The sequence below is a fragment of the Athene cunicularia genome (assembly GCF_003259725.1).
Source record: "Athene cunicularia isolate RWA chromosome Z unlocalized genomic scaffold, athCun1 chrZ_part3, whole genome shotgun sequence".
In the NCBI taxonomy this organism is placed as follows: Eukaryota; Metazoa; Chordata; class Aves; order Strigiformes; family Strigidae; genus Athene; species Athene cunicularia.
Genome location: NW_020799144.1, coordinates 1,289,319 through 1,308,270, shown reverse-complemented (window position 1 = coordinate 1,308,270; position 18,952 = coordinate 1,289,319). Strand labels below are relative to the sequence as shown.

General features: G+C 38.3%; 1 protein-coding gene across 1 annotated transcript in view; it reads right to left on the bottom strand.

The window, feature by feature from the left end:
* Positions 1-6,713: 6,713 nt before the first annotated feature.
* MCCC2 (methylcrotonoyl-CoA carboxylase 2) overlaps positions 6,714-18,952 on the bottom strand; it is a 38,406-nt gene continuing 26,167 nt past the window's right edge. Inside the window, exons 12-17 of the mRNA XM_026866595.1 lie at positions 18,711-18,787; positions 16,741-16,807; positions 16,323-16,479; positions 15,444-15,558; positions 14,068-14,153; positions 6,714-7,117 (exon numbers count right to left, since the gene is read on the bottom strand). Of these exons, the coding sequence (XP_026722396.1) occupies positions 7,000-7,117; positions 14,068-14,153; positions 15,444-15,558; positions 16,323-16,479; positions 16,741-16,807; positions 18,711-18,787 (620 nt within the window). The 3' untranslated portion in view covers positions 6,714-6,999. The remainder of the gene's footprint in view (positions 7,118-14,067; positions 14,154-15,443; positions 15,559-16,322; positions 16,480-16,740; positions 16,808-18,710; positions 18,788-18,952) is intronic.

Sequence of the window (18,952 nt, the reverse complement as noted above, 5' to 3'; positions counted from 1 at the left end):
CCTCAGCCCGGCTCGGCCAGGCTCGGCCAGGCTCGGTTAGGCCTGGCTCAGCTCAGCCTGGCTCAGCTCAGCTCGGCCCAGCTTGGCCAGGTTCAGCTCGGCCTGGTCAGGCTCATCTCAGCCAGGTTCAGCCAGGCTCAGCTGGGCACAACTTGGCATGGCCTGGCTCTGGTCAGCCCAGTCAGGCTTGGCTCCACACAGCTCAGCTCAGCTCTGCATGGCTCAGCTCAGCTTGGTTCAGCTTGAATACCCAAGCTTTTGCCCCAAAGCCAGCTTCCTCAGCAGAAGTCATCCCCTGGCACAGCTTGCCTTCTGTCCAACTAGGCTTCGAGCAAACAGCGGAGCCATCTCTGAGAGCAAATAGTGCAAAAAGTGGCCTGCCTGCCTGCACACCCTGTGGCTTGTCCGCAGTGAAGGACCAGGTCACCCCCATGTTGTACAAGAAGAGTGGCAGGCTCATGCCTCAGCTGTGAGGTTCAGGAGGGAGAAGGGAGAGGGAAGCTGGTGGACACCTGGAGAAGTTAGTGAAGGTTGGACCACCAGGGAGACCAAGCTTGGAAATCAACACAGGGATGTGAGAGGAGGGAGCACAGTGTGATGGGAGGAAGATTCGGGATGACAGGATTAACCAGAAAGAGTCAGGGAGGGAGGAAAGATAAAGATGGTGAGCAACCAGCCAGTGATGGATGGGATGCTTGAATGAGGACAGGTAGGACTGCCAACAGGGTGGCAGGGTGATGGGGCTCAAGGCCATGGAGAGCAAGGTAAGAACCAGCATCAGAAGGCCCAGGATAAAACTAATTGCTGGTAAAGTGTGAGACAGTGCTTGAGGCCAAATATCGTATTACTGAGCAGGTACTCAGTGAGCATCATCCATGCTGTGTGTGAAATGAGGCCACCTCCTTTTGGTGAGAAGCACAGTCACCAAAAGACTTAGCATCAATGCACTCGAGTCATCTCCATTCAGACCTTCCTCCTGACACTTGGTGGCCTAATGTCTATCTACACCATGACCAAAAAGTTCCCTGGCAGGCCCAAACTCACCCAAGCCTCATGGGCATGGTATGGGCAGAAAGAAGGCAGGAGCAGCTTCCTCCACTAAGAAAAGCAGTGGCATGCCAAGGAGAGCATGCAAGATGAGGAGTGGTGCTCAGCCCTCTCCAGACTCACACCTCCAGGCCAGGGCTCGGTCACAGCAGGGGGAAGCTGAGCGGCAGCTTTGCTGGAATGAAACATTTGGCCCTCTGGCATGATGGTTGTGGGGATGAGGCAGCAGCAAGGTCAGCCCTTGAGGTGGCTCCACTCCCAGCTCCCAGCATGAGGATGTTCCTGCCCTCCAGTCAGTGGCAGCAGGAGCTGGGCTGGGTCTCCCTAGGTGGAGGGAGGATCATCTCGAGAAGGAGGAATTTGGAAAACCTCATTAACAAAACTCTCCTAGTTGGGCATTTGTAGGGGTGTTAGGAACAGTCTGAAAAGGCAAAGCAGTGTGAGCTAACAAAGAAGTTGTTTAAAGAAAATTAAAGAGGCCCAGGGACATGTTTTTTCCAAACAGGAAGGCAATGTTTAAAGGTACCAAGAGGAGTGTGGCTTAACAAGTAATTTTCAACAGCACCATTTTGTTTGAGGCATTTAAAAGACTTCAGTCTCTCTATCATGTTTCTTGCCTCCAGAGCTGCGTGCTCACCTCTTGCTGCTACCTCCTCCCACACATTGCTATTGATCATCACATCCAGTGAAAGTCTCACTTGTAATTGCTGTTCAGAGTAGAGATCCTCTGTGTTTGCATGAATCCTCCAGTCTCATTTTGATACAGGGAAAGCTAATGGTGAACAACTCATAGCAAATCCCACGTCCCAGCCTGGAGTGAAAATGCAGCTACGTGAAGTACTGGAAATGATGGGCTTGCTGAAGCAAAGTTTCTTAGAGCAGAGAAATAACAGAGTAAGAAAAATGCAACACTTCAAATAGAGAGGCAGATATATGGCCTATTCAAGTTCAAAAGCAGCATCTGTGAAGCCTGACCAAAATTTCAAGCCATATTTTATAGTATGAGGGTTGAAAACACCACAGAGATGCTTATAAAACATCGCTCCTCTCTTTCCAACTTGCACTTCCAGTAAAAAGCTGAATTTTTTAGTCCTCCCAGTAAAATTATTGTTGAATGTGGAGGCAATTACACATTTCTATTTCCAAAAGTTGTTGTCTCTGTCTGGCTACAGACACCCACAGAACTGTATGTTTCTGTGCCTGCTACTGTCTTATCACACTGTCTCTGCAAATGTCACTATCCTCTGCTCCCTATTCAGCTGTTCTTGCAGTCTTTGTCTCCAGCAACAGGGGTTAAAAGAAGTCATAGGACGTAGGATAACTGAATATTACGTAAGAGTGTCAGAAGCTACCATGTCAAGGAGCAGAACAGGGTCAAGGTATAAAAATGCAAAATCACTGTTCACAGCTAAGAAAAGGCAGGTACTTTTAAATAGCATCAGTAGCCAGTCATAAGACAACTGGCTACAAAATTAGGGGAGTCTGTGCCAGTACAGAGCTCAGCTCCAGATAGTTTACATGAAATGCTGTCAGATTTCAGAGGCAGACAGCTCTGTTGTAGCTATGCATTAATTCAAGCTTCTCAAAGTTAACTTATTTTCTCCACAGCAATGTTATTGCAGCTGAGGTACAAACAGGATAACCAATGTGTATCAACATCTGTATACCAAGTGGATAATTTTTGAAGTTGTACATGGTATATGATTTTCATAATCACACTTCTCCATCATTATCAATTAATTGAATATAATTCTAAAAGCGGGAAAATAATGGAGGTTTCTGTTGATGCTGGTGTCAAAATAATGGAGTATCTGTTGAGCAGTTCTGATGCATTTGTATGTTCTAATTCTGGCTTGACGTAGACACAGAGTTGGATGGATTTTATGACTACTAGACCATAGAAATTAGTGTGAAGCATTTGTTCAAGTGCTGTACTGAATCAGAGCCATGAAAGTGGACATCTGGCTTTAAGTGGATACTTTAAGGCTTTGCTGAAAAGCAGCAGGCTTTTATAAGTGCTTTGTTGAATGGCTTTAATTTATAAACCTCATTTTAAAAAAAAAAAAAGGTTAATGTAATATACCATTGTTGGTTTTCTGAATCAAGACATTTCTTTGGCTGAAATCTGGAACAATGAAGAAAATCTAAGATAAATCAAGGTTCTGCCATACTTGAAGCAGTAATAGTCCAGAAGCATACTTGAAAGATAACATCTGTTTCAGCAGGAGATACCAATTCATTTTGATGAGTAACAGATTGGAAAAATGCCATCTAAATAAAAGATGGGTTCTTACAAGAACAGCACATACACAAACACCAACACAAACACTGAGGCTGCAAACTCCCCATTAAACTAACCCCAAAATGAATGGAAGAGGGGTGGGAACAGGCACCCAGTGGCTTCTCAGAAACTGCATTTCTAGCTTCTCCATTTCTGCAAGCAGAGCTATCACAGAGGCTGTGCACTAGCCACACCTAGTTTCAGCCTTGGAAACAGGCACATAAGCCTCACAATGACTGTGTGTGTGCCAGAGGCTCTGCCTTTGACATTTATTACACAAACTGTCATTGATTTTGGTTGGTGACAACATAGTAGCTCTCAGCATTTCCCAGCACCTTCTTAGTTGCCATGAGATAAAAACGAAAATGGCAATGGGTAGGTCTTTATGATCATTCCTAATTTTACCATCTCAGCCCAGGTAATCTGAGAAGCACCACTGATTACTGTAACAGTCCCTCGGGACATGAAAGCTTTCCACTGCCTTCTACAGAGGCATTTGAAAGCACCCTGAAGGTCACAGTATTGGCCTTTGTAAACTACTTGTGCTCAGATGTTGACATCTCTTAAGTAGGCCATATTCAACTATCAGAGAGAGCTGGAACTAGGTACCTCTTGGCCTTGCCACTGATCTGAGGCAGGAGGGAGGCATACAGATTAGAAGAGGGGTCCCTGAAGCAAGACCAGATGGGAGCAGAAGGGTCCCCTGGAAGCCTAGAGCACTGCGTTCAAGGTCCTGGTCCACCACTGCTGTGTGCGTGATACTGCAAAACCATCTCCCTTGTTCCTCAACTTCCACCTGAAAAATCAGTGTCATCCTAAATATCATTCTTTCCAGTCAGTAAGTAAAGAAATTAACGGTTGTGAGCTGCTCCAACACTACAGTGAATAGGTGACACATACTGGAGATGAGTAGGACAAGTCTCAAAATAGTCACTCACAGCTCTTACATTGCCTCTGTCATGAGGAATCTTGTGCCCTTGTGGTGGCAGCTACCTTTTATTCAGGTTTAACATGAACTCCATTACATAGTCATTCTGGCTTCCCACTGCCATTGCTCTACCCTTTGAATCTTTAATGAAAGGAACTATCTACCAACATCACCAAGTGTAGTACAAGCATGTGGTTCAACTCCTCACTCCTGGTGGATACACAGAGAACAAGCAAACTTCTTTTTAGCAAATTTCTGGGCGGCAAGAGGCCACATCTGCCATCAGAATGTCACCACACACAACGTGCATTGTGTGCAGTCAGTGCCTACATACAGAGCACAGCACATTAACCTGCAAAAGCTTTTCAAAAATAGTCTGCTATGCGGTGGAGGAGTGACAGTTTCTAGTGATTCCTTTCATTCCCCTGCAGTGAAGGTCCTACTCCTTAACCAGGTCCTCCCCTAACCAGAATATGCTGATAGAATGCTAAACCCATGCTGATGAATTTAACAAGTTTCTAAAGGTAAGTGTTATTAAGGCAGAACATTCTTATTTATTCAGAGACATATTTGCACACATATTTAGAGGAAGAAATTTTGATAACTCTAAATAATAACCTTTCAGATGTAAAAAAATGCTAGGGACTTGTCATTTTCAGAAGCATGAATCCTCCCAAACATATCTACTTCCATTACCTGTATCCCAGGATTATCTGTTACTGTCTCCAACATAAAATGGTTTCATTACCAATCTCACTGAAAGAACACATTCACAGCAAAAATATGATCCCAGTGTGATCAATTTTCTTAGCAGAAGTCAGTACTCTTTATGGCTTTGGGAGTAACAGACTGGGGAAAGTGACCCCAGTAATTTAGAGCAGAAAGACAATAGATGCCTGAACTGATAACTGTAGTAGGAGATAATAAAGCGTTTCTTTTCGTTGGAAGCCATTAATAGCAATCATTTCAATGTCTGAAACCTTTGTTCATCCTTGCTGTATTTTATGTATATGTATTTAGAAGTAGGGTATTTTTAAAGGCATTTCAGAAGTCTAGCGACCATAAATAACGTCACTGTACTTTTAGGATAAAGAAATCCTGGGGCAATGCCCAACAAGTTAACAAATTCATGTAGTGAGACAAGAACAAGAATCACTGTCACAAAAGCACAGCTCTGTGCCTAGCTGTCATTTACTGCAGTCTTTTAAACTATTACTCACTGCTAAATATATATTTAATATCCAAGAACATGCATGTGAGCACAGTGATATTACAGGTGTGCAGACCTATAGAAGTAGTCTTTCTTGTGGTGCAGAACACACCAGGCTTTGGATAGATTTCTTCTCTGTAAAATGAGACAGAAAACCAGTACTTTACTGCAATGTAGAAGTGTACCAGAGTCCCCACAGCTCCATGTATGTTGTGCTGTCTGTAATCCAGACTGAAAATCCCCATTCCAAATAATTATTTCATTTTCACTTTTGCATTTGTTTGCCTGAGACAAAACTGAGAGGGCTAGTAGCTAGAAGACTTCCCCACCACTTCTGGGTCAGAGGGGAAGTCCTCTGCCACACAAGTCTGGGAAGACTACAGTTAGCATGTTACCCAGGACAATTATTCCTATTAGTAATCTTTCTTCTCGTGACAGGCCAGCACAGGATAGGACCTCCATATGTTAACGTACATTTAACTCTTCCTGGATTTGATTCAATCCAAGAATATTTCTGCAATGGTTATCTGGGCACCTGTAGGGCAAAGCTAGGTAAAATAATTTTCCTACTCCCACATAGCACAGTATTTGCCTCCTTATTCTAGGCGCACTACAGGCCAAGCATTTAGTTTCCACAAGGTGCAATATATCTGAATAAATGAAATGACAGACATTCTTGAATTCTTGAAAAACATTACACTGCAACAAACGACGATAAATAAGATTAACCAAAGCATTCCAGCATCTCGATAGCCCTAAAGCCAGTGGGATTTAGGCATGTGTTCAGGCTGAAGCACTGATCCATGTCAGGAGAATGCTCTGTCTTTGTTAAACTAGAATTGCCAGAAGGATCACAAAGTAAGATGTTGAAACACATTTGCAGCCAACCCCTGTCCTCAGAAGTGCTCTCAGCAACCTGCAGCTCCCATAGATACCAGCATATGCTCCTCAACTCTTCCAGAAAACACTACACATACACCAGTTTCTCTTGTTGTTTTGACTAAAGGGAATCATACAGAAGAGCAATGTTTTTTGGATGAAAGCCAGAGAAAGGTCAAAATGCTAACAACTACGTGAAATTTATAATTTTATGCTGTGCTGAACCTCCTGGCTGCTCTTACAGCACTTCTCTTTTGCAAAAACTGTTTACTATCAAATGTGCATTCTTTTTTTCAAAAATATTTGCATTTATAGGAGACATACAGAAAAGAATTTAAAGAAATAAAGGATCTGTTAAGCCCCAAATATGTATCTTATTTTGCAGATTTATTTAATGGTCTCTTGTCAAACTTTAAACATAATGCTAGAAGCTGCAGTTTATTCATGCAATGCAGCTATACAAGCACTGTAAGTGACTGATCTCAAACCACTATCAAAACACTGAAGCACTGTGAGATTACTCAGTAAAAATAATTACAATATTTCCATTAAAAATAGCATTGTACAAATCTTTATTTTTTTAATCACATCAACTTTGCTCTCCAGCCTCAAATAAAATATACATAGGTAATTCTGATGAGCACACGTTTTAGTTTACATCCGGAAAACCCCGAATTCTGTCCTCTTTGTAGGTGCATTTAATGCTGCGCTGAGACTGAGGCCCAAAACCAGTCTTGTGTCAGCTGGATCAATAATTCCATCATCCCATAATCTAGGGGGGGAAAAAAAAAATCAAATAATAATAATTAAAGGAAATTAACATACACGGTAGATTTTCAAGCACATGAAACTGGAAATACGTATACTAAAGAAAGTGGACTAAGGAGCTAAATTATATTTGAAGTCACGGAGTTAAATCACCTTAACCATCAATGCAACAGACTGGTGGGCATTACTTTGTTCTAGAAGACAAATTCCACAAAGTATAAATTTTAGATAAATGAAAAACATCAGGTTTATATATTTCAAATGAGATTCTTCATACTTACTTTTAGTATGAAGTCATCACTGTAGAGAAAACAGACCCTCTTTGTTTTTAATATTCACATGGAAAGTGACCTTTTGTCAATGACCTATTTTATTACAAATGCTTATATTTTAAGGACTATGCCACATCATTATATATGTTATTCAGGTTAGTTCAGCTGCCAGATGAGGATTATACAAGTGTTTATTCTTTCATCATTAAAAGAGCCAGAGGAAATTTCAAGTTATTTCCAGTAATGGTATTTATTTTTTCTGAAGTCCACTTCTAAACAACTGTAAGTCAATACCCTTCTTAACCCAGCCTGAAGGCAATTAAGAGTGAGCAATTACCAAATTCCCCCGTCCCCAAAATCACAAATACTTATTACTAGTCTCTTTGATATTATCCACAAATTAAAGTACTTGTGGCATCAGTTCTCAATGACATCCTACCCAAAATAAAATCCACATCAAAACCCCAGCAGGCCACAAAACTTTACATCTACGTACTACCTACCCAGTAAGATATTTAAACATGATACCACACTGATTATTGCAACCCAGTCTCACTTAAATAAGCATGCATTTTAATCAGGGTCTACAAAACATATGCACAGTAACTTTGGTTAAGACAGTAATGCTTCTCCTTCATCCTATTTGTCCTAGAGACTTATTTTGCAATCCTTTTGAACTTCAGTGTTGGCTAATTTTTAATTATTTGTTATGAATAGAGAGCTAAGACTGACTCTATCAAGAGAAAGCACAGCCATTCCTTTCTAACTGAAGCTTCCAGCTGCAAATTTCCAATTGTTTGATGATTAATTGAAAAAAATCTACTAGACAGGAAACAATGTATTCTGCACTCTCAATACTAAATGTGCTAACCTCACCCCCAAAAGAAAGAGGACTGCAAACTGTACATAAATAAATGCTGGTAAGCTCAAGGCAGCAGCAGACACTTCCAAGTGTTTTCCATCTTTGTATTGCCATTCCTTGTAAAAGCAATATTCATCAAACCAGGTAAAAAAATATTAAGAGACTGACAATGTATGTTTTTTATTTTACAATAAGTGCGTGTATCTATCCTAGGATGCACAAGTGGAATTGCAAAGAAGGACACCTGTAACAAGATGAAGCAAAAGGGTCCAGACTCATCTTAGAAGCCTGTTCTCCAACTAGCAGAGAGAGAATAAAAAGATATTCAACTCAGAAAGAACCTTCTACTACAAATACATTTTATCATGGTGCAGCTCCCAAAGTAGAAAAGACTTACCCTAAATGTGGCACAAGAGCAAAGCTGAAGCACAAAAGGAAAAAGGGATTTGGAGAAGGAAAGACTCTGCTGTTAATTTGGCAAATTTATGCTGCTTCTTTTTTGGGACTGAAAACAAAAGCTTGATTAAATAAATTTTACAACACAGTAGCTGTGGTACTCTCTGACCTGGCCAACAGGTCTCAGTCAGCATAAAAAGAAGTTTGTTAAAAAAAAACAACAAATAACTTCCTTCAAAGTTAAAAAAAAAAAGAAAAGCTATAAATCCAAACTACAAATATAAGGAAACCATAGCTCTATCTAAACTGTTCTCATTTTAGGATTCTCAGTGAGTTATCTCCCTTCTAGGAGGCTAGTAAGCCACGCATTGTAATGCTCAAACTTTTGAATATTCCATCTGCACCTAAGTGGTACTAACCAGCAAATTCTGTTGCAGAAGACACACAAGAATTATCTATATTATATTCTGGATAAAGAGTATGGTATTGCTGTATGGCTTCTGTGAATAATTCATTTCTTAATTGTAGCTTTAAATTGTAAATAATAAGTCATTATTTTGGCATATTAAACAAATATTCAATTGAAAAAAAGACTCAGAGTAAGTGCTTCTTACTATACAGCAAAAACAATTAGAAGCCTTTTTGTTCAAAATGACCAAACTTGGTTTTGCTGAGACATACTTAAGAGCTGTTTGAATTCTCTTGTCTTTCCCTAAGACAGTGGTTTTACCTGTTCATATAATCTAACATGACAGAATGGCCAAGTTAAGGTTATCTCCTATACTTTCAACATCCTGAAGCATGCATCATCAAAGTTTAATGCATATGCTTTTCTTTCCTTCTTGTATTTTAGATCTTGATTTAGTTTTGATGAATACAGTCGGATTAATCACCAAACAGATGGAGAAAATCCCTATTAATAGTGAAAAGCAAAGTAGTTTTGTGAGGTCAAATCAAAAACAGCCCCTTTGTTTTCTTGGGACTGTGAACAAAAAACAACTGTAAGAACAATCTCAAATACAGTAACTTCTGTTTTTAAGCAAATTTGGGGGTTTTTGGCTGTTACACACTTGTTTGCTCTGCATATCAACTTTTAAAAATGAACACTTGCAATTAAATTTTTATTTATGAAACACACTGAAAATGAATGAAGGAATTCATACTTCTTAAAAGTGTTTAATAAATCTGCAAAGGGCCTGGGAAGGGCAGGGATGAAATGAATCAGAAAGAATCACCAACTTAATGCAGTACCTTCCAAGCTGCAACTTTATAGTGACTACTACTGTAATAAACACTGAAGCACATTTTAATGGAACATTTGGTTTTTTGTAAGACCAAATAAAATTAACTTATATTAACAACCACGAAGATTTTATGTTGCATGGAAGTCAAGCTGCTTACATACAGTCACCCCTGTCTTCTGCTTCTCTTTTGTTTAAAGAAAGCTAAATTCTCTACTGAGATGTAACATTAATAATTAAACTATCTATTAAAATCCCATTGCTAGAACATGAGTCACAACTACACATAAAGTATTTATAACCAAGACACTGTGAGTAAAAGAAATGAAGCCCCCAAAAGTAAAACGCTCATGTAATTTGTTAAGATGCAAACCGCTGAAATCCTTTTAGAAGCCTGTAAGCAGATTAATGTAACTCATTAAAAAGGGTGCTGCCTAATGACTCCTGTTAATTACGACTGCTCACTGTGAAAGGTTCTAATCAAATAATTGATTAAATTTTGATTAGAAAATACAACTTCAGGGAATAGTACTGACATCCTGTATGTATAAACAAGTTATAATTCATAAGCAAAATTATATAAGCAGAGTATATAGCAAAATTTGCTTGTATTTGAGATCATTAGGGCTTTTTCCTTCCCTCTCATTCTTATTGCTAAAAGCTTGATTCAAAGCCTAGTGAAGTCAACGGGAAGGGTCACATCAATCTCAATGGACATTAAGGGTGAGGTATACTGATCCCCATATCTTAGCAACAGGACACTGTGAGGGAGCCTCCAAACTGGCTGCACCTGAGCAGCTACACCTGTGCATCAGTCTTTTTGCTTATCTATTGTTCTTTCGGTAATGCAAAGCTGTTTATTGCAGTTTTCTTGTTTGTCCTTCTGGTGGAGGGATCTAGTTAGCATTGGACAAAATCAAGGCTGTGCAGATTCAATTTCAATACAGCACCCTGACATCTGGTTGACGGTCAACTGTTTTTTTTACCATCCTTGGGACCAGACAGAAAGCATCCTTGAGAGCAAAGGAAACAGATTAGTTCTCCCTGACCTATGGTGAATGTTCATCAAGAAGCAGCTGCAGATTGTTGGCTGACAAACAGGTTGGCTCCACAGTACAAGGTGGCTAAATCCCTCCCTCAGGTAACTACTTGCTGTAAAAACTGTAATCCTACTTCATCTCATCATTTATGACTGGGTAGCCTACTTCACAGTAATGAAAACTTTTGGTCTGAGATCTTGCTTAGGAATTAATAATAAGTAAAAGAAAGAAGGCACACATGTGGCAATTTTGTTAGGAAAGCATGAAACTAGGGCAGAAAACACAAGCATATCTACTGATACACTGAATTATCTCCACAAGACAGCAGAGAGCAATTAAGAGCTCCTAGACAATGCAGACTGTACCTTCAGGGACTGAAGAGAGAGAGAAAACATCCTGGACTGTCTTGACCTGAGCCAGTCACACACTGTTCTCACAAGCACCACTCAGTGAAAAGGGGCATTTCATTTTCATTGCTTTTAGCCAGATGAATCTCAGTGGGATTCAGCTCAGACATTTGACTTCATGTCTCAGCTGGGCTTATTAGCTTGAGTGCAGCATCACACTAACCCAACTACATGCAACTCAGACTCATGCTGGTTCTCAGCCGGCTCCCATCTATGCATGTTAAGTTTCCCTTCCAAGCTACAGGCAGACAGGCACAGTAAGAAGTAGGTAACTACTCCGCTTTTTTAAATGAAGGACAGGATGCCTAACATTAAGAGCACTTCCTGACCCCTTGGCTAGGCAAACAGGATATTTACTGAAGTGCCTTCTGGATTTGAAACCTCAATGCCAGATATTCTGGAAACAAACTGGCAAAAGTTGCTAGTGGAGAGCACAAAACTGGAGTTAAATACTCAAATTTCATGTCTAAAAATCACTAGACATTATTAAAAATTTAGAATCTGACTTTTAAAGATTCTGACAATCTTGTATGTACAACTACTTCCTTGCAGATTAGTAGCTTACTGTTGTAAATGCTGACAATGGTCTGTTGGTTTCTGGGAGAGGACAAGTTTTTATATTGCTAATATACTGAATGTATTGAATGTCAAATAAATCAAATTATTTTCAATCATGAGTACAAAGAGGCTATGACTGTGTTTCCAGTGAACATATGAAAAAAAGCAAATGTAAGAAAAAAAATAAATTACACCATTCATCTTCCCCTCCATGGTAGGGATTAATTTTAAATACAGTTTAACTCATTTTTTAAATGTTATTGTATCAGTGGAAAATTCTCCTTAAAATCCAGTTATAAAAGATGATAATATGTGTTTTATTTTTTCCTTCTTGCCTCAAGGCACAAGGTTCTGTGACACAGGTACTAGGCTTGATCTTTAAGTGCTTCTAAAAGATAGCACAAAAGTTTTTAACAGCTGACAACATCTCTCAATTTAGGGAAAACGCTATGAAATTTAAATCAACTAAATAAATGTAAAAAAAAAAATCAAAACCAGTGTGTTACCAGAAAGTCCATGTTAATAAGAATTCAGGTTTTCACAAAAGTATTCTCATTGGTTTTATGTAAAAACTCCAATGAACTGTAACTTAGTAGCAGTGGGGGGTTGTACACATGCATAAAACCTTAAGAAGTTGAGCATATCTATGACTCTCCAACACTACCACATAGGCTTCTGGCAGAAGCAGAGACCAAAAAGTAATGAGACTAAACCCTCGCTAAATCCATGACCCACACACTATATGACTGCACCACTAGATGACACTACAAACCTTGTGTTACATATCCTACTGAGAGTACTTATTCCATCACAGCACTTGTCAGGGCAAAATGGCAAGAGCTTCCATTAGATAAAGGCACTCATTTAACTAAACATTTAAATGAGTATGAATCCCCCGGGTGTGATTATTTCAGTTAAGATCATTTCACTGTCCCACAGAAAACAGTGTAAAAGCTACCATTACTTTTATATCTTCCTTCAGATCATGAGAAACAATTCATAAAGGAGCTCACTGATGCTATGCTGCCGCTGTTGCTGCTGTATCACATTTGTCATACATCAGATTAAGCAGGTATCAAGTTAGATAAAAGCCCCCAAACTCCTTCTCTTATTGACATCCGTATGCCATTAACAATCTTGCACCCACTTGTTCACATAATTTCTGCTCATGATGTCCACATCAAAATTTATTATAAACAAGCCACTGTGTACTCAGTTTGTTTCCAGACTTCCCAGCTTCCAGATAAGAAAACCATCAGTAATTTTAATTCAGCTATACAAAAGCATACATACATCAGACTCCACAGTTGTGTGAGACTAATATTCTTTCTGCAAAATGAGAAGCCATAGAGGCACAGTAAAGCCTCTACGTTATTATATGCTACCCTCTACCATCATTAGCAGCTGAGAGTCTGTGGAGTATTAGCTTTGGATACCACAAGCAGAAAAATGTTCAGACAGGATGAAACTCTTGCAGAGTAACAATGAGAGGCCAAGAAAGCCTCCAAGCTATAGTTTCCAGAGGTAACACTGCAGGATGCCACCTTGCTTCATTAGTCTAACTAATCCTGGGCATTTACTAATATTCCATTAACCTGAGCACAAAATGCTGCAAAAGACTTCTCAACAAACATAAATAAGCTGTACCCATCAGCTAATGGTCTATTCAAATTGCTATGACCCAATACAGTCACCTACCAAGATCATGACTTGAGATTTGCAAATGGCTTCAGGTGTTCCTGAAACAACTTCTTTACCACTGGCCTCGTCTACTTGCAGAATCCTACTAAAATGAATCCTTCCTAACACACATGCGCCTAGTCACTACTGTTCAATGGGCAGAAAGGTGACCAGATACTACACTGGGGAGAACGGTATAAAACTTATCCAGAATAAAATACACATAATATAAACTCCATGCCACCATATCATTACTTACAGAACCAGCAGAATAATTCCTGTAAGAGCAAGCCTTCTTCTGAAACAATACATACTACAGTCTCAGAGACAAGAGAGACAAAACTTTTAATTGAAGCTTGTTGCATTGTACTTGAGAACATCAAACACAATCTTTGTTCCAGATTGCTCTGTTCTGCTGTTCTTGAACAGCAAGATTTAGACGCTATTTTTATGCCACGTGATTACAGTTAAATTTTGGAGAAGTCATTTATACGTTACCTTGCACTGGAATAATAAGGGTTTCCTTCCTCCTCAAATCTCCTAATGATTGGCTCCTTCAAAGCTGCTTCATCTGCCTCAGATAACTAAAAACAGGCAAATAAACAAACACTGATAGATGTTCTTTAATATTTTCTTTCACAATGACAGCAGAGCTTTATATGTAGCATTAAACTTGAAGAAACTGCCTAATTCATCTCCCCAAAGTTTCTTTCCCCTTTTTTACACACAATTAACAATTTAGCATATTCGACAATGAAAGTAAAATACTACTTTTCAAAATGGTGGGGGGTGGGAAAAGGACAGTAAAAATATACTTAACTGAGTATAAGAATAATTGGGGATTAGCATCTGAAAAATTATTGAAGTTACTGTACTGAATATAAATACCATGCTGAGTTGCCTTTGGCAAGATTTTTTAATAAAACAAGTCTATGATATTCTAACACTGCCTTTTTCCATGGTCCAAAGTGGTTACCACTGTAATTCAGAAAATTTCCAAGTTTCTAACACATTTTACTGACATTAACTACAATTACTTTTCTCAAACTTCTTTCTGGGTATCAATGTGACCATTTTAGAGATCTGGGAAATTAAGACAGAGATAGATCAGGGTCAATATATTCTACCCACAAAAAGCCCAAGTAAAGTGTAGAAAAAAGAACTGTTGAGATAACATATACATACTGCTTCATAATTCCGAATAACTACTCATGTTAAATACAAGCAATTTTAAGACATCACAATAAAATTACTTCTTATGGGATCAAGGCACCAGTATAAGCATAAACCATGTAATTTAAAAAAAACACAGCAGAAGAGTGTACAGAAAAACTACAAAGATTATTAAACAAAATAGTACTAATTTTCAATTAAAATGTTGAAATGAGTCAAAAACTTTTCCAAACTTCTACAGACTTCTGCTGTTTCATAATTTTCATAAAGTTTCATAATTCTCAGTCACTGAATAATCTGAAGATCAGATTTCTATAAAACTGATTACTTCAAAAATAATTGGAAAGTTACTTTATTCCTACATATTCCTCCTCATACTTCCAAACCAGGGAGGATTCCTGGCTGCTCATCTTGGGCAGAACTAATAATCTTGTGCACAAAGTATAAAAAGATGATGGTATGAGAAATAATACTCTTTTTGAACAACGACAAGAAATGTCATAAATTATTTTCACATTTAGAAGATGTAAACAGTAACATTTCACAAATGCTTCGTGTTTGTCAATGCACTGGGTGGGACTAGGAGAATGATAGTTACTGGTGTCTCAATCTAACATCCTTTCCTAGCTCATAAAGTGAGCAACTCCAGTGAAGGAGAAAAAGATAATGACATTACTGCAAATGAAAGAAGAAAGCTGTACCTGTTTTCCCTCCCTTGCCTTTCGGTCCTTAGCTATTGTAGCTAGAACAGTTGCAGCTTGTTCTCCTCCCATCACCGATATGCGAGCATTTGGCCACACATAAAGAAATCTTGGACTGAAAAGATGTATTAAAAATTAAAATAAGACATTGCCTTATTTCCAAATAAAGAACTAATTCTTACTTAGGTAAGAATTCATTTTTGTGCATGACAATCTTACAGTGTATTCATTTTTAAAGAATGCAAATTCATGTGCTTCAATGCTTGCAGCTTTATGCTTGAAAATGTGAAAACTCTGCTCATTTCCTATATTCAAGCACCTTAAACATTTATTTCTTTTTTTCTTGAATCTCTTCATTTTACACCCACCCTCACCCACCCCCCAGAATTTTTCTCTTTAAAAATATCACCCACAACTTCAATGGTATCTGGGACCATCATGTCCAAAGGGTCAAAAAAAAAATCCTTAGGGGTTATGCAAACATTACTCATAAAAACAGACTCATTAAAGTAAATTAGGATTTTTTTACAGAAGCTGGTACTCTTCATATGAATGCAGAATAAAGGAGCAGCCCATACTGCCTAATGATTGGTTTGGACTCTATAATTTTTCCTCCAAGAGGTAAAATGGGAGAAAAGTATGTTAGCACATTTACATGTTAGAAGATCTCCTCTGTCACCTAATTCAAGGTTAATCATGAACCTATCTCTACAGGTTTGTCAGGCTGTTATTTACTTATGACCATATTCACTGAGAACGGCTTTGTTTTCCAACAGCACACCTTCTGCGAGAGTTTAAATAATTTTTCACACAAGGACTTCAAGGTTATGTTGTCTTAACTAAGTCTTATCTTTCGTCCTAATTTGAAGTAACACTTACCTATATGCTCTTCCACACATCCCATAGTTTCCAGCTCCATAAGAACCACCAATAATCACTGTTATTTTAGGTACATTGGCACAAGCTACAGCGGTTACCATCTTGGCACCATCTTTTGCTATCCCTCCAGCTTCATATTCTCTACCAACCATGAAACCTAAAGAATTACAACATGAAAAAAAAAGCTCACTAACTTTATATTATTATACTGTGCCATACATCATACTATGTGCTTTATAGCACATGCAGAAAAAGATGAAGAACAGATCATAAGGCAAGGCCTTCACCAGATGCTGTCAGGCTGATTTCAGAACAGGCTGGAGATGTAGGTACAACAAAGCACACAAGATGCTATCAAGAAGTCATAGCCTCAACAGTTAACAACATTGTGTAACTACAAAACATTGAGCTTATTCACCTGTAATATTCTGCAAAAACACAATGGGAATGTTTCTCTGGCAACACAACTGGATAAAATGTGTACCCTGTGAAGAAAAAAAAAAGTAAGCCATTAAAAGTTGGATCAGTGAAGCTATCACTACCAGCACTCTGAAGTCTGTGTCAGATCTCCTTCCACTGAAGTCCACGGGAGTATTTGCATCATGAAGTGCTGTACTACTTCTGCTTCATCCAAAGTCAACTACAAAACATGCACTCACTCTTAACAGAAGAAAATGCCAAAAATGTGTGACTCCAAGGGTAAAGCAGAGATAACATCCTTAAAAAGCATTACTGCTCATACTGAAAAGCTCAACTGTTTTGACTCAGTCAATATGTTGTTAAACCACAGACAGCTAGTTTCACAGTGTGGCATCTGACATCGAGTCTTGTAAGACTGTGTCATGGAAATCACGACAGCCAGTCAGAAAAAAAACCCTCCTCATCTGCTGTACGAAATTGCTGCTGAAATTGGGAAAGGCCACATAACACTATCTGCTCATGGCCCTGCCAATTACTGTAACACTCTTTCCTTTCATTAAGAGCAAAAGCGCTCTCCCCATTTTCTAGGACAGGACCATTTTCCTAGCAAAGACAGAAATAGTAGATTCCAAGCTTCTGTTTCAACTATTAGAAATAATCTAAATCAATGAAGTTCCTCAGGTTATTTACAACTGCTGATAAAGTAACAAAAAGGTATGTAGCACAGCAACTGAAAAAACCTCTAACCTCTTCACAATACAAACCCAACAAAATTTACAAAAACAAGAAAGAGAAAAATCATGAAGCATAATCTTTAGCTGGCTTCTTCAGCACTCAAAAAGCATAGGGATGATCACAGAAAAAGAGATGTGTCACAACACATTACAAAAATGGAAAACAAAAAGAATATTGTTAAATGATGATGCTTACAGAAGCAATATCATCAACAAAGGTCTTTCTATATGTGAAACAAGTGAAACTTGACCATCTGTTCTTACAGTACTAATATGCCAGCAAAAGTCAGCAGAGGAAGATTCCTTACATTTTCTTCATTGGTAGGAAGAAAGTTGAAGCACTATGTTATCAGAAAAATATTGAAAGTATTACAAATACTGAAAGAGTTATTTTCAACTTGGAAATAATTGTGATAAAACAAAGGCTAGCTGAAAACAATGTCATTCACTGCACTGCTTCAAGTTGAAAGCATTCAGTATACGAAACTCGATTCCATGTATTATTTTATCACAGCAATAAATCAAGTAAAATTAGTTTCTTTCTCCAAATCTCTCATCAAAGCTTCCTTTTTCCTATAGATTTTCAATACTGATTTCCTCACCATTAGTTTGAGGAGCCTGATAGAACAAAACTACCATATATAGTTGCTATTACAAAAAAATCTACCAAAAGTAGCTTCTTGAAAAAGTAACTAAACCAAACAACATGGAACAAGGTAAGTAACCACTCTGCTGTACTCAGAAACTCTTTATCATCACCAATCCCACAAGCCCATCTGTAAAGTACTGTTAACTATAATGCAATCACAATATTCCAAAGATGCCCTTCAGTTCACAAACATGAATTTTAGTTCACAGTTTTATGAGACTGCATATATTATCACTCATTAGTCTAAGCCACGAGCTGTCACACAACTTAAAACTTTCCAGTTATTACAAAAACAATGATGTCATTTATTGCAGTACTTAACATTCTAGAGGTTAGGAATTGTAACTAATAGGGTATTTTATGCAATCAGCATGGACTTTTCTTGTAGTAGCTCTAAGTTTCAGGATATACTATTTAAACTGTTTCTAAAATATGGTCAATTATTTTTACAGCTTATTAAGCTATTCATGTTTACACTAAAAATGTGGACTAGTTTCATTATTTAAAGAAGTTCCGCATTTCAAGAGCAAGCTGTCCACCAGAAGTTTTGTTTCTCAATGGCAACAAAGCTAATAACTTATTTACCTTTTTTGCTGACTCTGAGAAAAGGACTCCATTGTTTCCAATAATTCCTACTGGATAACCAAATATTCTTGCAAATCCTGAAGGAGAAAGATAAATTTGTAAATTTTCACATATATTTATTTTCCATAGCATATAAAGGTAACACTTGGCAACAGAAACTGCTATTCTTTTTAAGAAAGTGTTACTAAAGACTGTTACTGGTGGGTGAGCCAAATAGAATAAATCCAGTTATAAATCCAGTG